Source organism: Lepidothrix coronata, unplaced genomic scaffold, assembly GCF_001604755.1.
Source record: "Lepidothrix coronata isolate B3197 unplaced genomic scaffold, Lepidothrix_coronata-1.0 Scaffold5, whole genome shotgun sequence".
NCBI classification, from domain to species: Eukaryota; Metazoa; Chordata; class Aves; order Passeriformes; family Pipridae; genus Lepidothrix; species Lepidothrix coronata.
The window spans coordinates 12,252,069-12,271,739 of record NW_016690185.1 but is presented as its reverse complement, the minus strand read 5'-3'; the positions used below and the strand labels follow the sequence as shown (position 1 = coordinate 12,271,739).

Sequence of the window (19,671 nt, the reverse complement as noted above, 5' to 3'; positions counted from 1 at the left end):
CTTCCCTGAGCCAGATGTGCAGCGTACCCCGCCAGCCGGCACGTTACTCTCAATCCGTCCAAAGCCCGGCGCTCTCCCGGCCCGGGCGGGCACTCCCCGCCGGCCGCACGCCGCTGCGGGCGCGCTCTGGGCGGGCCGCTCCCGCGGGCCGGGCATGCTCAGTGCCGGCGGCCGGGCTGGCGCTGGCCCAGGTGCTCGGTCAGCCCGCGGCCGCTGCCAGGCGGGGCGGCGGGAGGTGCCGCACGGTGTGGCTGTGGCAGGCGGGCGCTCCGTCCCCATGGGCAGCCGGGCGGCGGACGGCGCGGGCAGCGAGCGGCCCCCAGGTGGGAGGCGGGGGCCCCCCGCGCTTGTCCGCCCGCACGGCCGGGCCGGGGGCAGCTGCTGACCCGCGGGCTCCGCACGCTGCGGCCGGGACGGGGAAGGGAACGGGAGCGCAGGGGAGCGGAGCAGGTCCCTGCAGGGGCTGAACGGCGCCGTGCCGCGCCCCGCGGCTGTCCCGGTGGGGCAGAGCGCGCACCGCGCGGGGCCAGGCGCGTCCGGCATGGGCTGACGGGCGGGGGCCGGCCCGCACCGCACGGGATCGCACCGCACCGCAGCGGGCAGGTCTCGCCCGCACGGCGAAGTCCGCGCTCCTGCACGAGGGAATTAAGCAGCACGGCTTGATTTAATTCTCAGAGCAGGAAGGGTAGAAGTTTTTTTGTGCGGCGTTTAATTTTCCAACCCGATTTGTAATTTGTTGTTCTCTATCAGGGAGATGATACTTTGTTGTTGTTTTATTTTATATTTCTAGATGGTGGTGTGTCAGAAGCACTTGGTGAGGAATCAAGAGGGTTTACCAGAGAACAGCTATTTACACTGGCTGCGACAGCTTCTATAAACTTCAGTTCAATGATATGCTACTCAATCCTGGGACCCTTTTTCCCTTCAGAGGTAAACAAACAACTTAGTCAGCTACTCTTTACACTACTTTTTTTCCTTGTCGACACTTTTAAAAGTATCTTGATCTCCATGGGACCTTTATGGTTGGCTGTAAGCTCTGAGTTAAGACTTTTCAATTGGGGGAACTCAGTGATAGCCTGATGCTGGTGTAGTTTGTGTGTGTATGACGGTGACCTGGATCCTGTCCATGGACTAATCTTCCCTGTGACTACAGAGGTGACAGCAAAGTAATGATATGAGATAGAAGGTGGATTCTTGGAGAACTTGAAATAGTTCTTTGCTCAGTGTTGCGTAGAGCTGAGATTAAATTCTGCCAATGTCCTGACTTGCATTTCAGTGCTCTAACCACTCAATGACTTTATTTATATCTGCCTCTCTGTTAACTCAGGCTGGGCCATCCTTAACTGTGTTAACTTCCTGATCTAGCAACTTTAGGGAAAAAAAAAATCTCTGCTTATGTGGAGTGAATACAATGTTTAAATATAGGATGAAAAAACTGGTCATGGTGCCTTCGCAGCAGAAGTCCATTTCTCTCATGACCAAATTGTTCCCAAGTATTTAGAACAAAATGGTTTTTTGGTTTAAATATTCCTATGTACTGCTTGTGCCCAAGTAAATATACTTTGCCAACCGAAGTAAGTAAAGAAATTGGTCCTTGTTATAAGGAGGCATGTTACAGTGAAGGTAACAGATATCTCCGTTTACTGTCCTCTCACCATGCAAAGGATCAAAGTTTTGTAGCTAGCACTGTCGCACACCAGTTGAAGCCACCTGTATAAAGTCTCTCCGCTTGTTCAACAAATAACACATTTTTCCATTCACTGAGGAATGAACATGGTTTTTCTCTTAGTTACATATTAGAAGTGCAATATGTCTTTAAATTGCTGTGTTGTTTTACCTTATGAACCCCTGCTGCCTTTGAAAAAGGAAATTGCTTTCTAACTGCATTAATAGACAATTAAAAAAAATTAAATGTACAAAGCATGAATGTTTTTCACCTCAAGAATTTGACTACATCTTTACGTGGTTGTGATCTTTTTTTCCAGGCAGAAAAAAAAGGTGCCAGTAACACCATTGTTGGCCTGATTTTTGGATGTTTTGCTTTGTTCAATTTCTTGTCTTCTTTAATCTTGGGAAATTATGTAAGTATAATTGGAGCTGTAACTTATTTCTATTCTGACACAGGTTGATACATGAAGACAGTTCTTTAAGGCTGAGGAGAAAGATGTCTCTTCAGTAGCGTTCCTGCAGACTTATGTATGCACTAATTGGAGTCTGGCCAGTTAGTCTGAATCTGATCTAAGTCTTGTCAGTGCTTCTTCTGTAGTTCTTGAGGTAGCGCAGGGCAATGGACATGTAGCTGTTTTGTTTCTCTGGTTAACTGTTCTGTTTGCTTTGTAGTCTGAGTAATTTGATGGTCAGTTCTGCTTTCTGTTACCTCCTTTCCCCTATCCCCCATTTTATTTGTTGCACTTGTATATTCTGTTTGCCTTCGGCAACATTCTTAAGGTGTTTGTTTTTATTTTTTTTTCTTTAGTTAACTACGCCCCTTCTTCTTTTCTGGTATGTTGTCTTTCTTTTTTCTCTGCTGCTTAACTCAGTTTTCTCTTCAACTTCATTATGTAGTAATACGAGATAAATGTGTCCAGTTCTTGCAACTTGAGTTTTTCCACAGATTCAGGATTTTTCTCATGTTGGAGAAATTACAAATAAATTATATAACCGTTTGTTTATGTGCTGGAGCACTGCTGTCTATGCATTATTGGCTAGGGCTACTCAGGATCATACCCTAAGCTGGGGCTGCTGCAGAGTCAAAATCTTTTCTGTCTTTGGCTGGGCAGCCTCTTTGCTGACCCTGTGGTGAGTGCTTTTCTCTGGTGGTGCGGTGGCTCATCAAAGTGTCACCCAAGTGCCATTTGTAAGTCCAAGTCTTGGTGCCTGTGACGGCATTCAGCTATGGCACAACCCCTCACTAAGTACTTTACAGGGGAGAGAGCGAGTGTGCCAACCTCACTGCAGACAGCTGAAGTGAGCATCAATAGACATGGACAGTGGAGCAATCAGAGATCCTGAGGGTTATAATGAAACTCAGCAAAATATGGGCTTTACTAATAATGGCTGAAAGGCAGGGACTTTGTCCAGGTCTGGAAAAAAAAAAGGAGTCTGAAGTACCTGCTGCCCTTAGGGGAAGTTGCAGCATGTAATTAGAAGTTCAAATGTACTTTGTTATGGAGGTGAGTTAGCTTTATGGCATACCTCCCATCGTCCTTCACTCTACTGGATAGAGTGTGAAATGAAGGAAGGTGGAGTCCTTTCCCTGATAGTGAATGGGGAGGCCTGAAGCTACTGTGCTTCCCATGCCAAAGCTTTGTGGTATTAAAAGTAGTGATAAATTTGCTTTAAAATCAGCTTCCATTAACTCCTCAGCCGTATAGGTGACAGGTTTATAGTGAGGACTGCTGCTGTAACCTGCTGCTCTGCAGAAGCTGCAGCATGCTGCTGCGACATAGTTAATTGCAGCATTGCCTTACCATTCTGAAAACTGGATTAAGTCACTTAACCGTTCAGAGTACTTTTAGCTTCAGTATTGCATAAAGGTACACCAGCAGAAGCAGTATCTCCAGATCTTTTAGTTACATGTGCTATAAAGTGCCCATAGTATTTGATTTCTTAATAGTAACTTACATTGGAAGATTTTTGATCTTTCCTTGAAATACTAATATGTAAAAAATGGTACTTAATTTACAGCTTACACACATTGGAGCAAAATTCATGTTTGTGGCAGGGATACTTGTTTCAGGATGTGTGACCATTCTGTTTGGGTGAGTAATTTTTGTTGCATTTGTCTTCTGATCATTTTCATCCATAGGAAAAGATGAACACAAAACCAAACTAGAAAATCTTGGGCATCTTTTGTTGGTTAGGTCACCTAACTTTTTACATCTTTAGTTTTTATCTTCCCCTTGTAAAGCAGAATGAACATTTCTCCCTTTCAATAAGTTTCAAAGTCTGTTTACTACTTTGAAAACAGAGGAGGAAGGTTCATATATTTAAATAACTACTGTAGTTCATGAATAGTGAGAAGCCTGTCAAAATGCAGCAAAAAGGGAACTGTTTCTACATAACATTTTAATTTTTTTTTCCTGAAAATATTGAGTGCAAATGGGAAGCTTTACCTGGCAGGTGAAGAGGCTAAGTCACTCGTTTTAGCAAAATAAATGTTTTATTAGCAAGGTAAGAACCTTTTCTTAGGTAGCTGTAACACATTGCATCAGACTGCTTGCACAGGTGATTGGAAAAGCTGTGAAATACAACAGGAGTTTTTCACAAGTTAGGTTTTCCATGTTTTTTCCACTGCCAAACCAAGAGGAAAAGGAGAAAGCTGCCAGAAAGAAGTTGGTAGAGTTTCAATGACTTCAGCGATGCAATTCAAAAATATGTCACAATAGAAAGCATTAACTGTCTTGTAGCTGTGTCCTTTAATGAGTAAGAAATGATGCTCCAGGGCCCTTAGTAGATGACTCCTTGCATCCTGAGAGAGCTCCATTTACTGTTGGGAATTTTTTTTTTTTTCAGAATGCTGGACAAGGTGCCAAGTGGACCAATGTTCATTGGTTTTTGCTTTTTAGTAAGAGCAATTGATGCAATAGGTTTTGCAGCAGCAATGACAGCATCATTTTCAATCCTTGCAAAGGCGTTTCCCACTAACATAGCTACTGTCCTGGTAAGTGCAAAAAGCTGTGTTAGAGCTGAGTACCTGCAAAATGATAAATTGCCAGTGGGCAGCCTAAAACCAGGAGAAAATCTGTTGTCTCATGTGCAGGTTTATTTGAAGTCACCACGTACTTTGTTTGCAATCTAGAATCGCAGTCCTAGAACAAGTATAGACTTTAGCATAACTCCAATTAGATGTAAATTAGGCGGTATGTATTAGTTGCTTGTGCTTTGAAGACAGCTGACCACTGATGTCAGTATTTACCTCTTCAGTTGAAATCAGACTAATAAAATGCTAATACAGCTTTTAGTGACTACTTCTACATGGATAGTAAGGATCCATGTGGATTGATTACAAAAATTGATAAATTCATTCAAATAGTGTTGATTTAAATGCTTGAAAGATGCAAAACTGGAAACAATTTTGGCTTCATTTTTCTAGTCTACTGATAAAAGTTATGTATGAGAAGATGAGAGCTAGAACTTCTTGAAATCCAGAAGGGAGTATTTCTGCTCATCAATGATTCATTTCAACCTGAGATATTACCCTTATTTAGTTAGGTTTTTATGGTGTTAGGAAGAAAAATTTTGTATTTAATAAAATGCTGCTTTCTCTTTTTCAATAAATTCTGGTTTCAGTTCAAATATAGACTGACAGAAATAACTATGTTAAATTTTAATGAGTAAACAAATGTTGAGAACTTACTTAAGAGCATTAAATAAAATTGGAAAAGTTGATGCTTTTATTAAAACTGTTGTTAAGCTGTATAATTACTTCTATAAATAAATATCTACAAGAATATGTCCTCCTAATTAAAAAAACCCTACTTAATGGTATCAGCAGTGATCAGGTAGCATTTTCTTTGGAAAGCAGTTTATATATTGTAATCATGTTTTGGATTTATTCAGTCAATAAGGTTAAGGTTTCCTGTTCGCAAATTTTAAGATGTAATTTAAATAGGTAAGTAATGTTGACTTAAAGGGACTTAGCTATTCATCTTATAATCAGAATTAAAAAGTAATGAAATTCTGTTGTGGTAGCACAATAACCGTGATATGTGGCTGAACGCGGTATGTGGTGATGAAGGTCATCTCAAGACCCCAATCAGAAATACTACACAGCCCTGGCTTGGCAGCTACCTTTGTTTAAAATCTAGGAAGGGTTCTGTAAGAAGACAGATGACTTCTAAATGTTGGTCTGTTTACTATATTTTGTGGTCCAATGTCTTGTTCTGCATGAGAATGAAATATCTTCAAATTCATTTGTTTAGACGTACTGTCCTTAAATGGACATGATGGAGAGTTCTTGTAACTCTGAGCTCTGAGGCAGGAGGCAGAAGAAAGAGCTAATGGTTTGAAGCAAGACACATCTTAGAGTAAAATTGTAAAGCCTGGGGGAGTGGGTGAGATATTTTTAGCCTTGCTTTTCATTACCCTTTTTGATAGTGGTAGATACTGAAAAGCACTTCCTCTCCTTACCATTTTGGTATCAGTTTTCAGCCTACCTTTACTCCTTTGGTACCCTAGAGAATGTATGGGGAAGTTATTAAAGGTAGGCACATCAGCCTTGTTGAAGTGGGAAGTTGAGCATGTGTCAACATGATCCCTTTGTTGGAGGAGGTATGGACTTCAGAACATAAGCAGTCTCACTTTTCTTATGGAATCAGGTTTATCTTGTCCTCTAATCTGTACTAAGGCAATGTCTCAGCTTCCCCTCCATCCCCGCCTCATTAATTTAGAAAGTCTAAATGATGTACATCCTGATAAGAACTGGGGCCTCTGGTGGTCTAGTGGTTAGGGTGCAGGACTCTCACCGCTGCGACCCGGGTTCGATTCCCGGCCCCCCGGGCAGATGGAGCTCGTTAGCCCTGTGAGGCAATCCATCTAAGAGAAGGTCACTCTAAACAAACCTACGTTCTGAGACCCTCACTGCCACTGTCCGAGTTTCACTCGGCCCCGGCAGATGAACCTCAGGATTAAAGGGTGGGCTCAGTTCAGCGCACGCTGTGTCTCACCTAAAAAATCCACTGCGCAGGCTCGAAGGGTTAATGACCTTTCCCAAATCTTCGCTCGCGAAGACTGGCCATTATTGATAAGAACTAAAATCTCAAAAATCAAATCAACCATTTTTTATGGTTGATGAGCAACACAAGTGAAAGCATTATTTGGTTACAGTTGTGTTAACTCAACAGCTATTCCACATGTCAGAATTTCCCAAAATGTCTCAAACCTATCTGGAAATTTTGAAACTTACTAGTCGTAGGTTGTTACTAGTTATTTCCTTTGCTGGGAAAACAAAAGGCTGCAACCCTAGGCTGACCTAGGGTAAAGAACTTGGCTGTGGCTGACTGTGCCTGGTTTTGGGCCATTTGACCACTCTGACTTGTATCAGTAAAATTAAAGATGAGGATGAGTGCCTATACTATGTTTCTGGGTTCTAGAGGTTATCAAAACTTTAGCTGTAAGCAATTATTACCACCAGCTGTTAGTGGTGGTCTAAGTGTTGATTAATCAAGTGTTGAGGCAGATGTTAACAGTGATGACTTGTAACACGAGGTAAGTATAATTGTATTATTGTCCTTTTACAAATTAGTATCTTAATAAAAGGTACCAGATTATTAAATTATAGCCAAAACAAATCCGAAATTCCCCATTGCAATTTCATTATTATTTCCTACCCCTAAGGAGTGAATCAAAACAGTTATAAAGAGAAAGCTTTAACTTGGCACATGCACTTCATCCCATGAGATAATGACCCATCTGAATAGGTTTGTTTGGATCCTTCCCTTCAGGCTGGAGTGTAATGGCAGGTGGGAGAGATATTTCATTTAGCTTAAGTTTTCCTGCAGATACTCTCTGCCACTAGAGCATTCGCCTTGCCTCAGGACTGGGATCTGTTAGGTAACAGCAGGGTGGTGAATGCTGCAGTTCAGGTGTTCTCTGTAGTGAACCAAAAGAGGTCATGGCTGTCACACAGATAACTGTGAAATCCCTTTCACTGTTCCACCTTGTGAAGATCACTACTAGCTGTTGTCCTTAGTGATGTAGTGTCTTTTTACTTTTCACTAGCCTGCCTAGGTTGTGCTGCCCCTCAGACAGATGGCTTGCTTTTTATCATTGCATCATATTTGCTCCACGTACTGACTTCCTTCTTGCTTGCCTTTTCATCCTTTAGGGCAGCCTTGAAATTTTTTCAGGACTTGGACTGGTGCTGGGCCCACCTTTAGGTGGTTTTTTGTATCAATCATTTGGTTATGAGGTCCCTTTCATTACTCTGGGATGTATAGTGTTGGTTTTCGTGCCTATGAATATGTGCATATTGCCAAAATACGGTAAGCAGCCTTCTACCTGCCTCCTTCACTCACCTTTATTTTTCACGTATTTAAGTATCTTTAAAGTGCATCAGCTTCTGGAGTCTGATCCAAGTCAGAGGGCGAAGCTCCAGTTGAATTAGCTGATCATCTTCATCAGGCCCATGCATTTAATGCTAACCTAAATACATGTGTACAGATGGCCTGGAATGAATGCAACTCCTCATCCCCATTTCTGCAAACACTAAAAACTCTATGGAAGTGAACTGAGATATACTTTTGTTTTCCTTTGACTTCTTGGCTTCAGGGCTCATAAAGGACCAGTTGCGTCTGCTTCATATAGGTTTGTCGTTGCAGCTAGTTGAAGAAAACCTGGAGATGGATTTTGCCTAAAACAAGAGAACTTGACAGTGTGTGGGGGGAAGCTAATTACAGGGAGAAAAAAAGATGTTATTTGTACTGAATTATACAAGATCTGATTAACATGAAAGACTATTAAAGTTAATAAATGAGGTGTTTAATGAAGTGCTGGAGGTCATATAAATTTGACTAAATTTTATATGGTCCTGCTTGGACAGAAAACTAACTTAAAGATGTCTTCATACAAGATTGTAATTGCAAGGTTACAGTTCCATTATTCTTTTCCAGAGAAAAGAAAATGTAACTTTAAAATGCTTCTTTAAAAAGTTGCGTATATTGGCTTTTAGAAGAAACTTGCAGTGATAAACCATATGCTGCTACTGCTGGCTTTCCCCCTGACCTCCCCAAGCTCTGAAGTTGTCTGGAGTCATGGTATTACTGGCCAATTTGAAACGATGTTAAATAAATGTTAGCTCTGAGGTGGTGGATGCCAGTATTTGAACTTTTAGTTCTAATGTTTATTTTGAGACCCCATTCAACTATTAAAGGAGAAACATCATCAGGAAAGAAACCTGATGTAGAAGTACCATGTAACGATGACATCTGAAAGAAGTTTCCTGGAGTACAAACTGAACATATAGGAGACCCAAACACCTAGTTGCTTAAAAAGTCTGGCAGATCTCAACTGATAAATAACAATCTTTTTATCTTACTTTTAAACCATGTTTTTTTGTTTGGGTATGAATTGTTCATGTATGTGTGCATGTTGAGACATACCCGGAAGAATTTCATTTTGTAAGTACTAGCAGAGAAGTAACTGTTTTTACACATAATTGGCGTAGTACATGTTTTTGTTCTTTTCAAGTTGGGGATTTGCAGTGTTGGAATCTAAATTGTGCACTTTTCTTCTTCACCTACGAAATTAGGTTTTTTACTATAAAAATAGTATAGTGCATAGTAATCTACTATTGACTTTCATTTGTTATGCAACAGGAGTAATAGGACTAGAAAAAGAGAAATACTGATTTCTTTTCTATAGTAAGAAGATTAGTCGTGAGCTTATGATAATGCAATTTCCCCCCCTTTTCTATTGAAACAGATTCAATCCCTAGCAAGGAATCCTTTTGGAAGCTTATACGTCTACCAAAAGTCTTAGTACTCTGTCTCACTGTATTTTCTCTAAGTGCATGTTTGGGCTTTTTGGATCCCACAATGTCTCTATTTATTCTAAAGAAGGTAAGTCCTGCTAACATGCAGTGAACTCTTGAGTTGCTAAACAGTAAGTAACTGTTATAAATGTGGCTTAAATATCCAAAACAAAATTGAGCTTTATCCAATTACACTGCTTTAATTAACTGTTAATAGTTTGATTTCCAAATAACTTGATTTCCACGGTACTGACAAGTCAATTTCCATTGACAGTATCTCATCCTGCTGGATCTTGGTAACTTTGAGAACAAGGAAATGTAAGGCCTTTAAAAATGTGCTTTTTCCACGTAATTGGCTTTCAACAGCAAAGTACCTTCTCTGAATAGGGCACAGCAGCTGGTTTTGTAAGCAAGGGACTTTTTCTTCCTTCCTGAAATAAAATTCTTGAAAATTGCCACAGTCACTGACAGTGTTACATCTCTTGATGTGAACACTTGTTTTCCACAAAGTGGTGTCGCAGCTCTGCATTCTCTTACAGCAATCCTAAAATTAAACTGTTTACAACTATGTAGTTTCCAGCTGACTTAAATCATTCATTAAAAAGGCAAATGACATTTTATTTATTTATTATTTATTTTAATACTTATTTGTTTCCTATTTGATTTATTTATTTTTCCCTGTGGCGTTTAAGGTAATGGATTTGAAGTAAGTAGTTCCTCTGTGAAATTAAGCAATGCTCTTTGAGTGCTTTATTTATTGTTTTTCTAAGGGATAGTGTTTCACAGGTGGTTGTGCTCCTACTTTTTTTCTGTCTAGTACTGTACTTAGAGCACTCATCTGGGGTGAAGGGGACTTGGTGCTAACTGCTTTCATCAGTGGAGATGTGAATGTACATCTTACATTACCCAGGAGGGGTCTGTAATTATCCCACTGTAGAATACTGTGTGCTTCTGTGGCTCTTCTGCTTTCCTTCTCTACTGTGCTAACAGATACTTGCTGTGAAAGGGCTATAGCCTTCTTGGCAGATGTTCTAACCACTAAATTAGAGTTATTATCATGTAGTTGCATATGGCAAGGAAATAATGAATATTTATTTAGTCAATGCCACATGAAACATCTTGGAATACCTTCTAACTGTTAGTCAAGGCACTCCTTTGAGAGACTGGCATGCTTTTGGTTCATTACGCATTTTGTTTCGGTACAGAAATGTGTCTCTGCATTAGGAAAATGTAAACCTCAGGGTATTTGCAAAAGAACTCTTATTCATTCTCATAAAAATCATCCTCTGGTGGAAAAGTTGGAGTTGAGCTTTATAGCACTATTTACTTTTAAGATGCGCTGATTAACAGTGGATGGCTACAGTATTATACTTTTCTAAATGCAAATCAAACTGAAGATTGGAGAAGTAAAGACTAAATCCATCTAAATTTCAGTGTCTGAAGTGTCTGTTTCAAATGTGTCAGATAGTAATGCTAGAAACCAACGTGCTGTTGTAGGGGGCATATCACAGTGTTTCCTCCTGTATATATATAAAGCATTATATTATATATATATATACATATTATATATATATATATATATATAAATATATAAAGCATTATTTAGGCTTTATATGAGTACAGTTGTGTCAGATGTTTCTACCACTCCATACTTAAAAGTGTTGCTGAAAGCAATGAAACTGAAGCTCTGTTGATGACTTCAAATATTTGAAAAACCTCTGTATGGTATCAGTAAAATGCTTAAAATCATGCATTTCAGTATTTTGAACTAAAATATAATTCTTGAATTGTCCTCTAATAAATGTAGCATATATGGTTTGTTTTGTTTTTTTGTTTTATTTATTCCTTTCCATAGTTCAAGCTCCCAGCTGGTTATGTGGGCTTGGTGTTCCTTGGTTTGGCACTCTCATACTCCTTGTCTTCTCCTCTCCTTGGACTTGTAAGCGACAAACTGCCAGTGAGTACTGTTAGGTAAAGATGGAGGACTTCCCATATTGAAGCAGTGGATGTAGGTCTGGTCCTGTGAAGGGATCTGCCTTTCAAGATCTTACACATGGACCCATTACTGCCAAGTGGAAGGTCTCTTTTGCAAGGCCCAGGTAATTTAGGAATGTCCAATGCAGTAAAGGACATTGGACAAGCGGCTGAAGTGTGCTGAGCTTTTCTGGTGGACTGAGCACAAACTGTTTCCAGACAATATGGAATAGAGAGTGGGAAAATATGTCGCAGTTACCCCTGCTTTTGACCACATCTAATTGTATTAGCTTTTGAGAAGAGGATTAAAGGTGTTCTGGTTATCTGTATTGATTTTATCTCTTAAAAAGTTTAATATCCAAATTAGATCAGCACACTGGGTGGCTATAGTCCTTTAGCTCTTGACAGCTCCATAGAAAGAGACTTTGACAGTGATACACCTAAAACTGCCTAGTTGAGAGGCACCGCAAATGGATCAAGAAAACCTACACTTTGAATGCTGTGCGTGAAGCACAGTGACAGTTTTCTGACACTGTGTTTTCCGACACTTTGTTTTCCTCATACAAAGTAATAATGGCCTTTCTACATGAGAATTACACAGAATCATAGAATGGCCTGGGTTGGAAGGAACCTTTAGGAGCAATGCTATGTGATATTTCTTGTATTATAGAAGAGTGAGACCTAAAATACTTTGCTAACAGAGAAGCACTATTGGTCAGTATCATAAAGAAATCTCTGTATTAAGCAGCTGCTGCCAGTGATTGCATTGGCAGTGAGAAAACATGGATTCACTATTTCTTGATGGTGTTCGGAATTGGCAGAGAAACTTGAATTCCCATTTTGTCTGTAGTGATGGTCTCTACAGGAGTTGTACTTTTCAGATGAAATTTAGAGCAGGAGTATTAGGAAAGACAAAATAGCTACATTAGGAATTCACAAATTTTAAATTGCATACCTCGTCTTTCACAGTACATCAGGAAGTGGCTGCTGATAGCTGGAGGCTTACTGACAGCACTGTCCTTTTTCATGTTAGGACCTGCTCCAGTGTTGCACATTGAAAGGTAATAACTGCCTCTTCTCGAGCCTACCCCCTTATGTGATGTTTTCAGCCATGTCATGTATGTCCTCAAGTTTATAATTAGCACCTCTGACCATGAAACAGTTTTATTTTAATGTCTAACATAAGACTGAGTGTAAAGCAGTGAAAGCATCTGAAAATGGAGATTTTACAGCTTCATAAATAGATACTTTTCCTTTGTTTTTTACTGTTACTGTGCTCATAATAATTTTTTCTCTCTATGTATAGCTTACTGAGGAAAGTGCCAGATTATAGTTTTGTCTTCAGCTAGCTAAGTAAAGACAATGTCCATTGCACCTGAATGCTGTATTGCCATATCTCTCTGAGTTAATTCACAACAAAACACGCTGCTACATTTACAAAACAACTGTACAGTCTTTTTGTCCTAGGTCAGACACTGTGTTAAAGATGATAGGCTTGTTAATGTGTAGAATTCCTCCTAGGTTTCTAATTTTTAAAGAAGATTATATATTGAAACTGGTGAGGTGACATGTTTGAGCTGGTGAGAAAAAGAAATTAGTGATGTCTTCAATATTCTTTGGCTAAGTCTATTTGCTTATAATATACTAGGCTACAAAATTTTAGCTTCAAAATCCTTCACTTCTGCAACAAACCAAGTCTGGAGCTTGGACAGATGCATTATTGAGTTAAGCTCATCTGTCGACCTCTTCTCTATGTGCTCCTCGTTAAATCAACTTAAGATTTTTAACTTATCAACAAAACTCCATTTGATAAGAAAATATGTAATTTGAGCACAGGTTCTTCACATTCTTTTAAAAAGTCCTTTTTTAAAGCAAAGAACTGTATTTTTCAAGTCTTAGTGTTGGCTTCAAGAAACATAGTTTGCTGATCAATCGTGGAGTGCTGACATAACAGCCTTCAGTCAAATGGAGTCCTCTGAAAAGAGTTTTAAGCAGCTAACTTCTTTTAAATGCCTCTTTTTCAGTCAGCTGTGGATGTTTGTGCTAGTGCTGGTTTTGATTGGCTTTTCCATTGGCATGAGTGCTATTCCAGTGTTTCCAGAGATACTGCAATGTGCATAGTAAGTAACTTGGTCTGACCCATCTTTCATGCTACTGGCGGTAGGAAACTGCAACTATTTTTCAGGGGTGTTACACTCTGGATTTTAAGCCATAAGCTGCCCAGAGTGGTTACATATTATTTAAGACTTTTAAGCCTTTTGGTTCATTATAACCTTGAATTTGTGTCTGGAGAAAGAGCCACGCACACTTGTCTAAGAGAAATTTTTTTTAATTTGGCGAGAAAAATAAGACACTTTGGCAAAGGGTTTTACATATAACGGGTAACATATAACTGAAGAAAAGCATTTTACTAAAACACCCAGTACAAAGACCCATTCAACAGAAAACACCCCCTATAAATAAACAATATACCAGCTTTAGTAAACCACAGTTCATTTGTTTTAAGTTACCCACAAGAGAAGGAAAAGAGTAAAAGAAGAAGACCGATGAAAAGCATAAAGAAAGAGAGAAGAAAGAAGGAAGGAGAGAGAGGAAAGGAAAAATGGTTACCAACAAGATTTGATGATTCACATGGTGCAGGCAGCAGGAGAGAAGAGAGAGAGAGAGAGCTCACAAGGAGTCTCATGTATTTATAGAGTTCAGTTTTCTAGTGGTTAGGGTGCAGGACTCTCACCGCTGCGACCCGGGTTCGATTCCCAGCCCCCCCGGGCAGATGGAGCTCTTCAGCCCTGTAAGGCAATCCATCTAAGAGAAGGTCACTCTAAACAAACCTACGTCCTGGGGCCCTCACTGCCACTGTCCAAGTTTGCTCAGCCCCGGCAGATGAACCTCAGGATTAAAGGGTGGGCTCAGTTCAGTGCACGCTGTGTCTCACCTAAAAAATCCACTGCGCAGGCTCGAAGGGTTAATGACCTTTCCCAAATCTTCGCTCGCGAAGACTGGCCATTATTACATATTTATTTCTCTCCCAGGTGGGATATCCAGTCAGTGCCTTCCAGGCCAGAGTGAGTCACAGGCTCCAGGGGTGTGGTGTCAATGGGCTACCGGGCAGGTCTGCCTTGACTGACAGCCCAGCTACAGGGCCTTCAGTGATGCCGTGTGCTCTGCATAGGCTCAGCCATGTTGGCTGCAGCCTTCTGGCTCTGCTGTGTGCTCTCAGGGGCCTGGCCCTCTTAGCTGCAGACCATGTGCTCTCAGCAGGCTTTATGTGATAAGACAGGCCTTACCTTGTACCAGCAAGTCTAGGCCCAGCCCTTCCCACAGGTGCACACACACACACAGTGAGATGGTTCTGACCCATATCAATAATTCAGTGAGATTTGGATCCCGTATCTCACAAGGGGTGAATATGAAGTGTGGCTTTTTTACCCCTCTTTGAGACAAAGGCAGCTAGTAACACTTAAATGCTTCCACTACTCCCTTGTCTTAGTTTTTTCTGAATATCCTAGTCGTTATACTCCCAATATAGCTTTGTAAATGTGTACCTCAGTACTAGGAACACACTGAAGTCCATCAGACTTTGGGTCTTATAGCATCTGGTGAACCTGTGTGTGATTTCATATACATTAGATTATTTCATCTTCTGAGGACTACTAATAGCAAGCATCTTTCACTGGATTTTCAAACTGTATTGGCTCTTACAGCTGCACCTGCAAGAGTCATATGTGCTCAAAATACAAGGTCTGTGTTGTGGCTTGGCTGTAATGACCTAGAAGGGTCTTGATTTACTCTTATTACTATGTTCCTTTTGGAACAAGGTATTTGCTTCTTAAAAGCCAGCTGTCACTGTTTTACACTTGCCGTATGAAACATGGGGAACGAGTGTGATGTGATGTTAGTGATCTTACTTGGAAGAGATTAGAGAGGAGGAGTAGCACTGCAATCCTCCAGAGAGGCAGCAAGGAAGAAAGTACTGGGTAAACAGACATTCTACTATGCACTTTGGATTGTTAACTAGTTATGTAGTGCGCAAATTAAAAGGAGGGGAAAAACTCCATAAGGAAAGGCTATAGACTGAGACACAATAATGTGTTGTACTACACTTAACTGGTCTGTCTTTCTGCAGTGAGAATGGATTTGAAGAAGGTCTTAGTCTGCTGGGACTGGTGTCTGGACTCTTCAATGCCATGTGGTCCCTTGGGTATGTATACACCTTTTTGTAACCTAGGAGAGTTTGGTTGTTTTACACTATTGCCACACAAAACCTGGCTACATTATAACCGGAAGTCTTGCCTTGTAGCCATTATGTTGACCTTGATTCAAAAGTTTCTTGTTAGACAGGTGCCTAGTGAGCATGTTAAAACAAAGCTTTTTACCCAACAAAGGGTAAAACTGGTTTTCCTGAACTTGTCTTCCTTGAAATGTATTGTCCTGCATATCAAAAAACTGCAGTGATTATGTGGATGTTTGCTTGCACTTCTATGTGATCATTTTTCTTGTCATTTAATGCTCAGTACAGAGAGATCTGGACCCTAATTTTTCACAAAGCTATGTCCACCCACATGAGGTGAACTGGAAGGTCCCTGCTCCTGACTAATTCTGCTTTCCATTTTCCACATTTCCTCCTTTAGTATGTGATAGGGTAGAATCTTCTCTTTTTTTTCAGCCTCAGCAATTATTTAAGGTCTGTGTTTTTGTAACTTAGCAGAATGTGTTTGTATTTATTAGTCAGTGGTCATCAACACAGAAATGACTGAAAGGTGCTACTGGCTGAGTGACCCTTCAGAGTTGTCACTCAGTGGGAAGTGATATAGTGCCCCTATTGACAGCCACTTCCAGGATATTTTCATCTGTCCTGGTAGTCCTCAGTGGCTGCGGGTTTGTTTCAGCGGCACAAATTTACACCATTTTTTACAAGCTCTAGCTGTCCAGATGTCATGTTTATTTGGCACAGGATTCAGTACAGACACTATAAAGTTACAAAACCTCAGTTTTATGCTGTTATCAAGCCCAGTTTTATAATGGAACTTTCTTCCAGGAAATCTCTCGTTTTACACAGTTTTGTTCCTTTTGTAGTGAGAGACCGTATGACTTAAGACCTTTCATAAAGGGACAACAGCTGCATAACCTTTAATGGCATTTTTAGACAGGCATTAAAGGTGCAGGGCAGTTAAGAAACAGCTCAACCTTGCAGTGACCATGTCTGTCACAATGTGCCTCCCCACCTGCCTATATTCACTAGTCCTTTGTCTTGAAGTTTGGAAGCTTTGTGTTTTGAGGGATCAGACTTTTAATTTCTCTTATGATAGAATTGATCAGTGTAAATGTTCTGTTAGAACATGGTCTTCAATGGGTTCTTTCTGCTGAAGAAGACTGCATTTAGCTTTCTGATGTGGATCCTGTTTCCAGCTGAGGAGGTGACTAGACAGATTTACTGAGGCCTTGGAAAACAAAGAATTAATACTTACTGTGGGTAATAGGGAAGTTAGATCTGTGGAAGACAATTTCTTTGTTGACAAAAGTGAGAGATTCTATAAAGGCCACAAAACACAATAAAACAGTTCTCTGAGAATATGAGATGTTATCTTTTTTGTTTGGGATGCAAATACCTGATTTTTGTTTGTTACAGAGCATTTGCAGGTCCCATTCTGGGAGGATTTCTAAATGAAAAGCTGGGTTTTGAATGGGCCGCAGCCATCCAGGGAGGATGGGCATTGTTAAGTGTAAGTAGTAACACATTTTTTGTTTTATATCTATTGCAGTTACAAGCTTTTGGATAAGGTTGTTATTATTATTACAATTATAACTGACTGTTTCCTCAAAGGGCCTTGCTACTGGAATATTCTATATCATTGAGGCAACAAGGAAAAGGTATGCTGAGATATTTATTCTTTATTTTACTTGCAGTCATATAAAGCAAACCTTTGAAAGCTGTGCTTCCATTTTTTCCTCACTACCAACCTGATAATGAATGATGAGTAGTAAAAATACTGCTTAAATTATTTGTCTGTATGGTTTCCTAAATCCCGCTGACCTAAACAGACACATAAACAGGGCAATGCCTATTCTATACAAGCAGCAGGACCATGACATTAATGAGCAAACCCTACTGATGTTTCCTCCAGAAGGGTGTCTGTGAACTGGAATTGGTTGGATGGTCATGTGCAGAGAATAGTGGTCAGTGGCTCAGTGTCCTGGTGGAGATCAGTGAAGAGTGGTGTCCCTCAGGGGTCTGCCTTGGGACCAGTGCTATTTAGTATCTTAAACAACAACGTAGATAATAGGATTGAGTGCACCTTTAGCAGATTTTCAGATGACTCCAAGCTGAGTGCTGCAGCTGACATACCTGAAGGATGGGGTGCCATCCAGAGGGACCTGGACAATCACAAGGGTGATTTTTCCCCTCCACCCCACTTTTCTGAGACCCCACTTAGAGTACTGCATCCAGCTCTGGGGCCCTCAGCATGGGAAAGACATGGACCTGTTGGAGCAGGTCCAGAGGAGAGCCAGAAAAAGGATCAAAGGGCTGGAACATCTCTTTTGTGAGGAAAGGCTGAGGGATTTGGAGTGGTTCAGCCTGCAAAAGAAGGAGCTCTGGGGAGAATATATTGAAACCTTTCAGTACTTAAAGGGAGCTTACAAGAAAGATGGGGACAAACTTTTTAGTAGGGCCTGTAGTGATAGGACAAATGGTTTTAAACTTAAAGAAGGATTCAGACTAGGTATTAGGAAAAAATTTTTACAGTGAGGGTAGTAAAACTCTGAACCAGGTTGTCCAGAGAGGTAGTGGATGCCTCATCCCTGGAAACATTCAAGACCAAGTTGGACATGGCTCTGAGCAACCTGATCTAGTTGAAGATATTACTGCCCATAGCAGGGTGGTTAGACTAGCTGACCTTTAAAGGTCACTTTCATTACAAACCATTATATGATAGTATGAATGAATAGTACATGGTTGGGTGCAATAGCAGGGAATCAAATCCAGTGATTCACATAGCTCTTTGCATGTAATATGCTTTTTTGCTTTTAATGCTGATATTGCATAGAAGTGTCTAAAGAATATGCAACCTGTGTTTTCTCTCCTGTTCTTTTCCTTATGCAAACAGTTCCAGCCTGCAAAATTCTCCTGGTAATAATGAAGAAAGAACTCATCTCATGGGCAGTGAAACATAGCCAGATATACTTTTAATTCTCTGTTTACTATTGTGGTTTAACCTAGTATTGAGGTGACTGGACTTAAGAGTGCTTCATTATTCTGGAGCTGTGACATGATCCCTTATTGAACAACCAGTTGTGGTTTAGTTGTATCTGCATTACTGTTTTGAAACACTAAACACTGACTGCCTTTCTTTTGGAAGTTCTCATAAGTGATTACTAACCCTCAGCTGTCAGCCTGTTTAATTGTGTTCCATGTACAGTGCACCGCTGTATGTGAAGAGACATGTTTTCAAATGTCTGGTTTCTATACTTGTGTGTGCTATGCATTATTCTTCGATAAAGGTCCTATTTTGCTACCATGATTTTCTGTACCTTTTTAAGGGAAGTTCATTATCTTGTAATACTGTAACTGATAACATAAAACGTTGAGACAGAATTTGAAATTACAAAGCATTACAAAGCACAATATTATTTTCAATAAAACAACTTTTTTCCTAAGTTTTGTAAATTTTCTTAGAAAACTGAAAGACTTTTTGTCTACCAGTATGTGTATTATCTTGAGAGTGCCTGAAGATAGGAGGCAAAAGTAATGAAGAGAAGAGTTGCCATGTCTACACAGAACCAACTGATCTTCAGTCCTGGAGGAGATTTGGCATCTTCTGTATATGTGTGTATACACACATGCACAGATATATGTATGTTTGTATTATATATGAAGACTCATTTTGGTGTGTGTGAGATTTATATTGCTAATAAATCCTGCCTGGAATGTTTGTACTAATTACTTCTGCAACAGCAAATCTATCAAGAGTCTAGGGCTACTAAGGGAAAAAAAACATCTTCACCTCCTCCAGATGCTTGGCAAAAGAAACTCAAGGGGAACTGAGACAAGGACGTGCCTGGTAAACTCTCACTAGACTTCTTGACTTTGGTTGTGGGAACTGAGACAAGGACGTGCCTGGTAAACTCTCACTAGACTTCTTGACTTTGGTTGTGGGAACTGAGACAAGGACGTGCCTGGTAAACTCTCACTAGACTTCTTGACTTTGGTTGTGGGAACTGAGACA

At 40.4% G+C, this 19,671-nt stretch overlaps 1 protein-coding gene across 2 annotated transcripts; it reads left to right on the top strand.

Moving 5' to 3' along the window:
• Positions 1 to 236: 236 nt before the first annotated feature.
• SLC18B1 (solute carrier family 18 member B1) lies at positions 237 to 19,102 on the top strand. Of its 2 annotated transcripts, XM_017830539.1 has the most exons (14): positions 237 to 323; positions 791 to 930; positions 1,986 to 2,081; positions 3,688 to 3,761; positions 4,516 to 4,663; positions 7,829 to 7,985; positions 9,424 to 9,560; positions 11,328 to 11,429; positions 12,416 to 12,507; positions 13,471 to 13,566; positions 15,573 to 15,647; positions 17,076 to 17,169; positions 17,271 to 17,317; positions 18,553 to 19,102. In XM_017830539.1, the coding sequence occupies exons 1-14, from the start codon at positions 278 to 280 to the stop codon at positions 18,617 to 18,619; spliced, it is 1,371 nt and encodes a 456-aa protein (XP_017686028.1). In that variant the 5' UTR covers positions 237 to 277; the 3' UTR covers positions 18,620 to 19,102. The 2 variants fall into 2 exon arrangements, with proteins under 2 accessions (XP_017686028.1, XP_017686037.1); XM_017830548.1 differs by lacking the exon at positions 17,271 to 17,317.
• Positions 19,103 to 19,671: the final 569 nt, after the last annotated feature.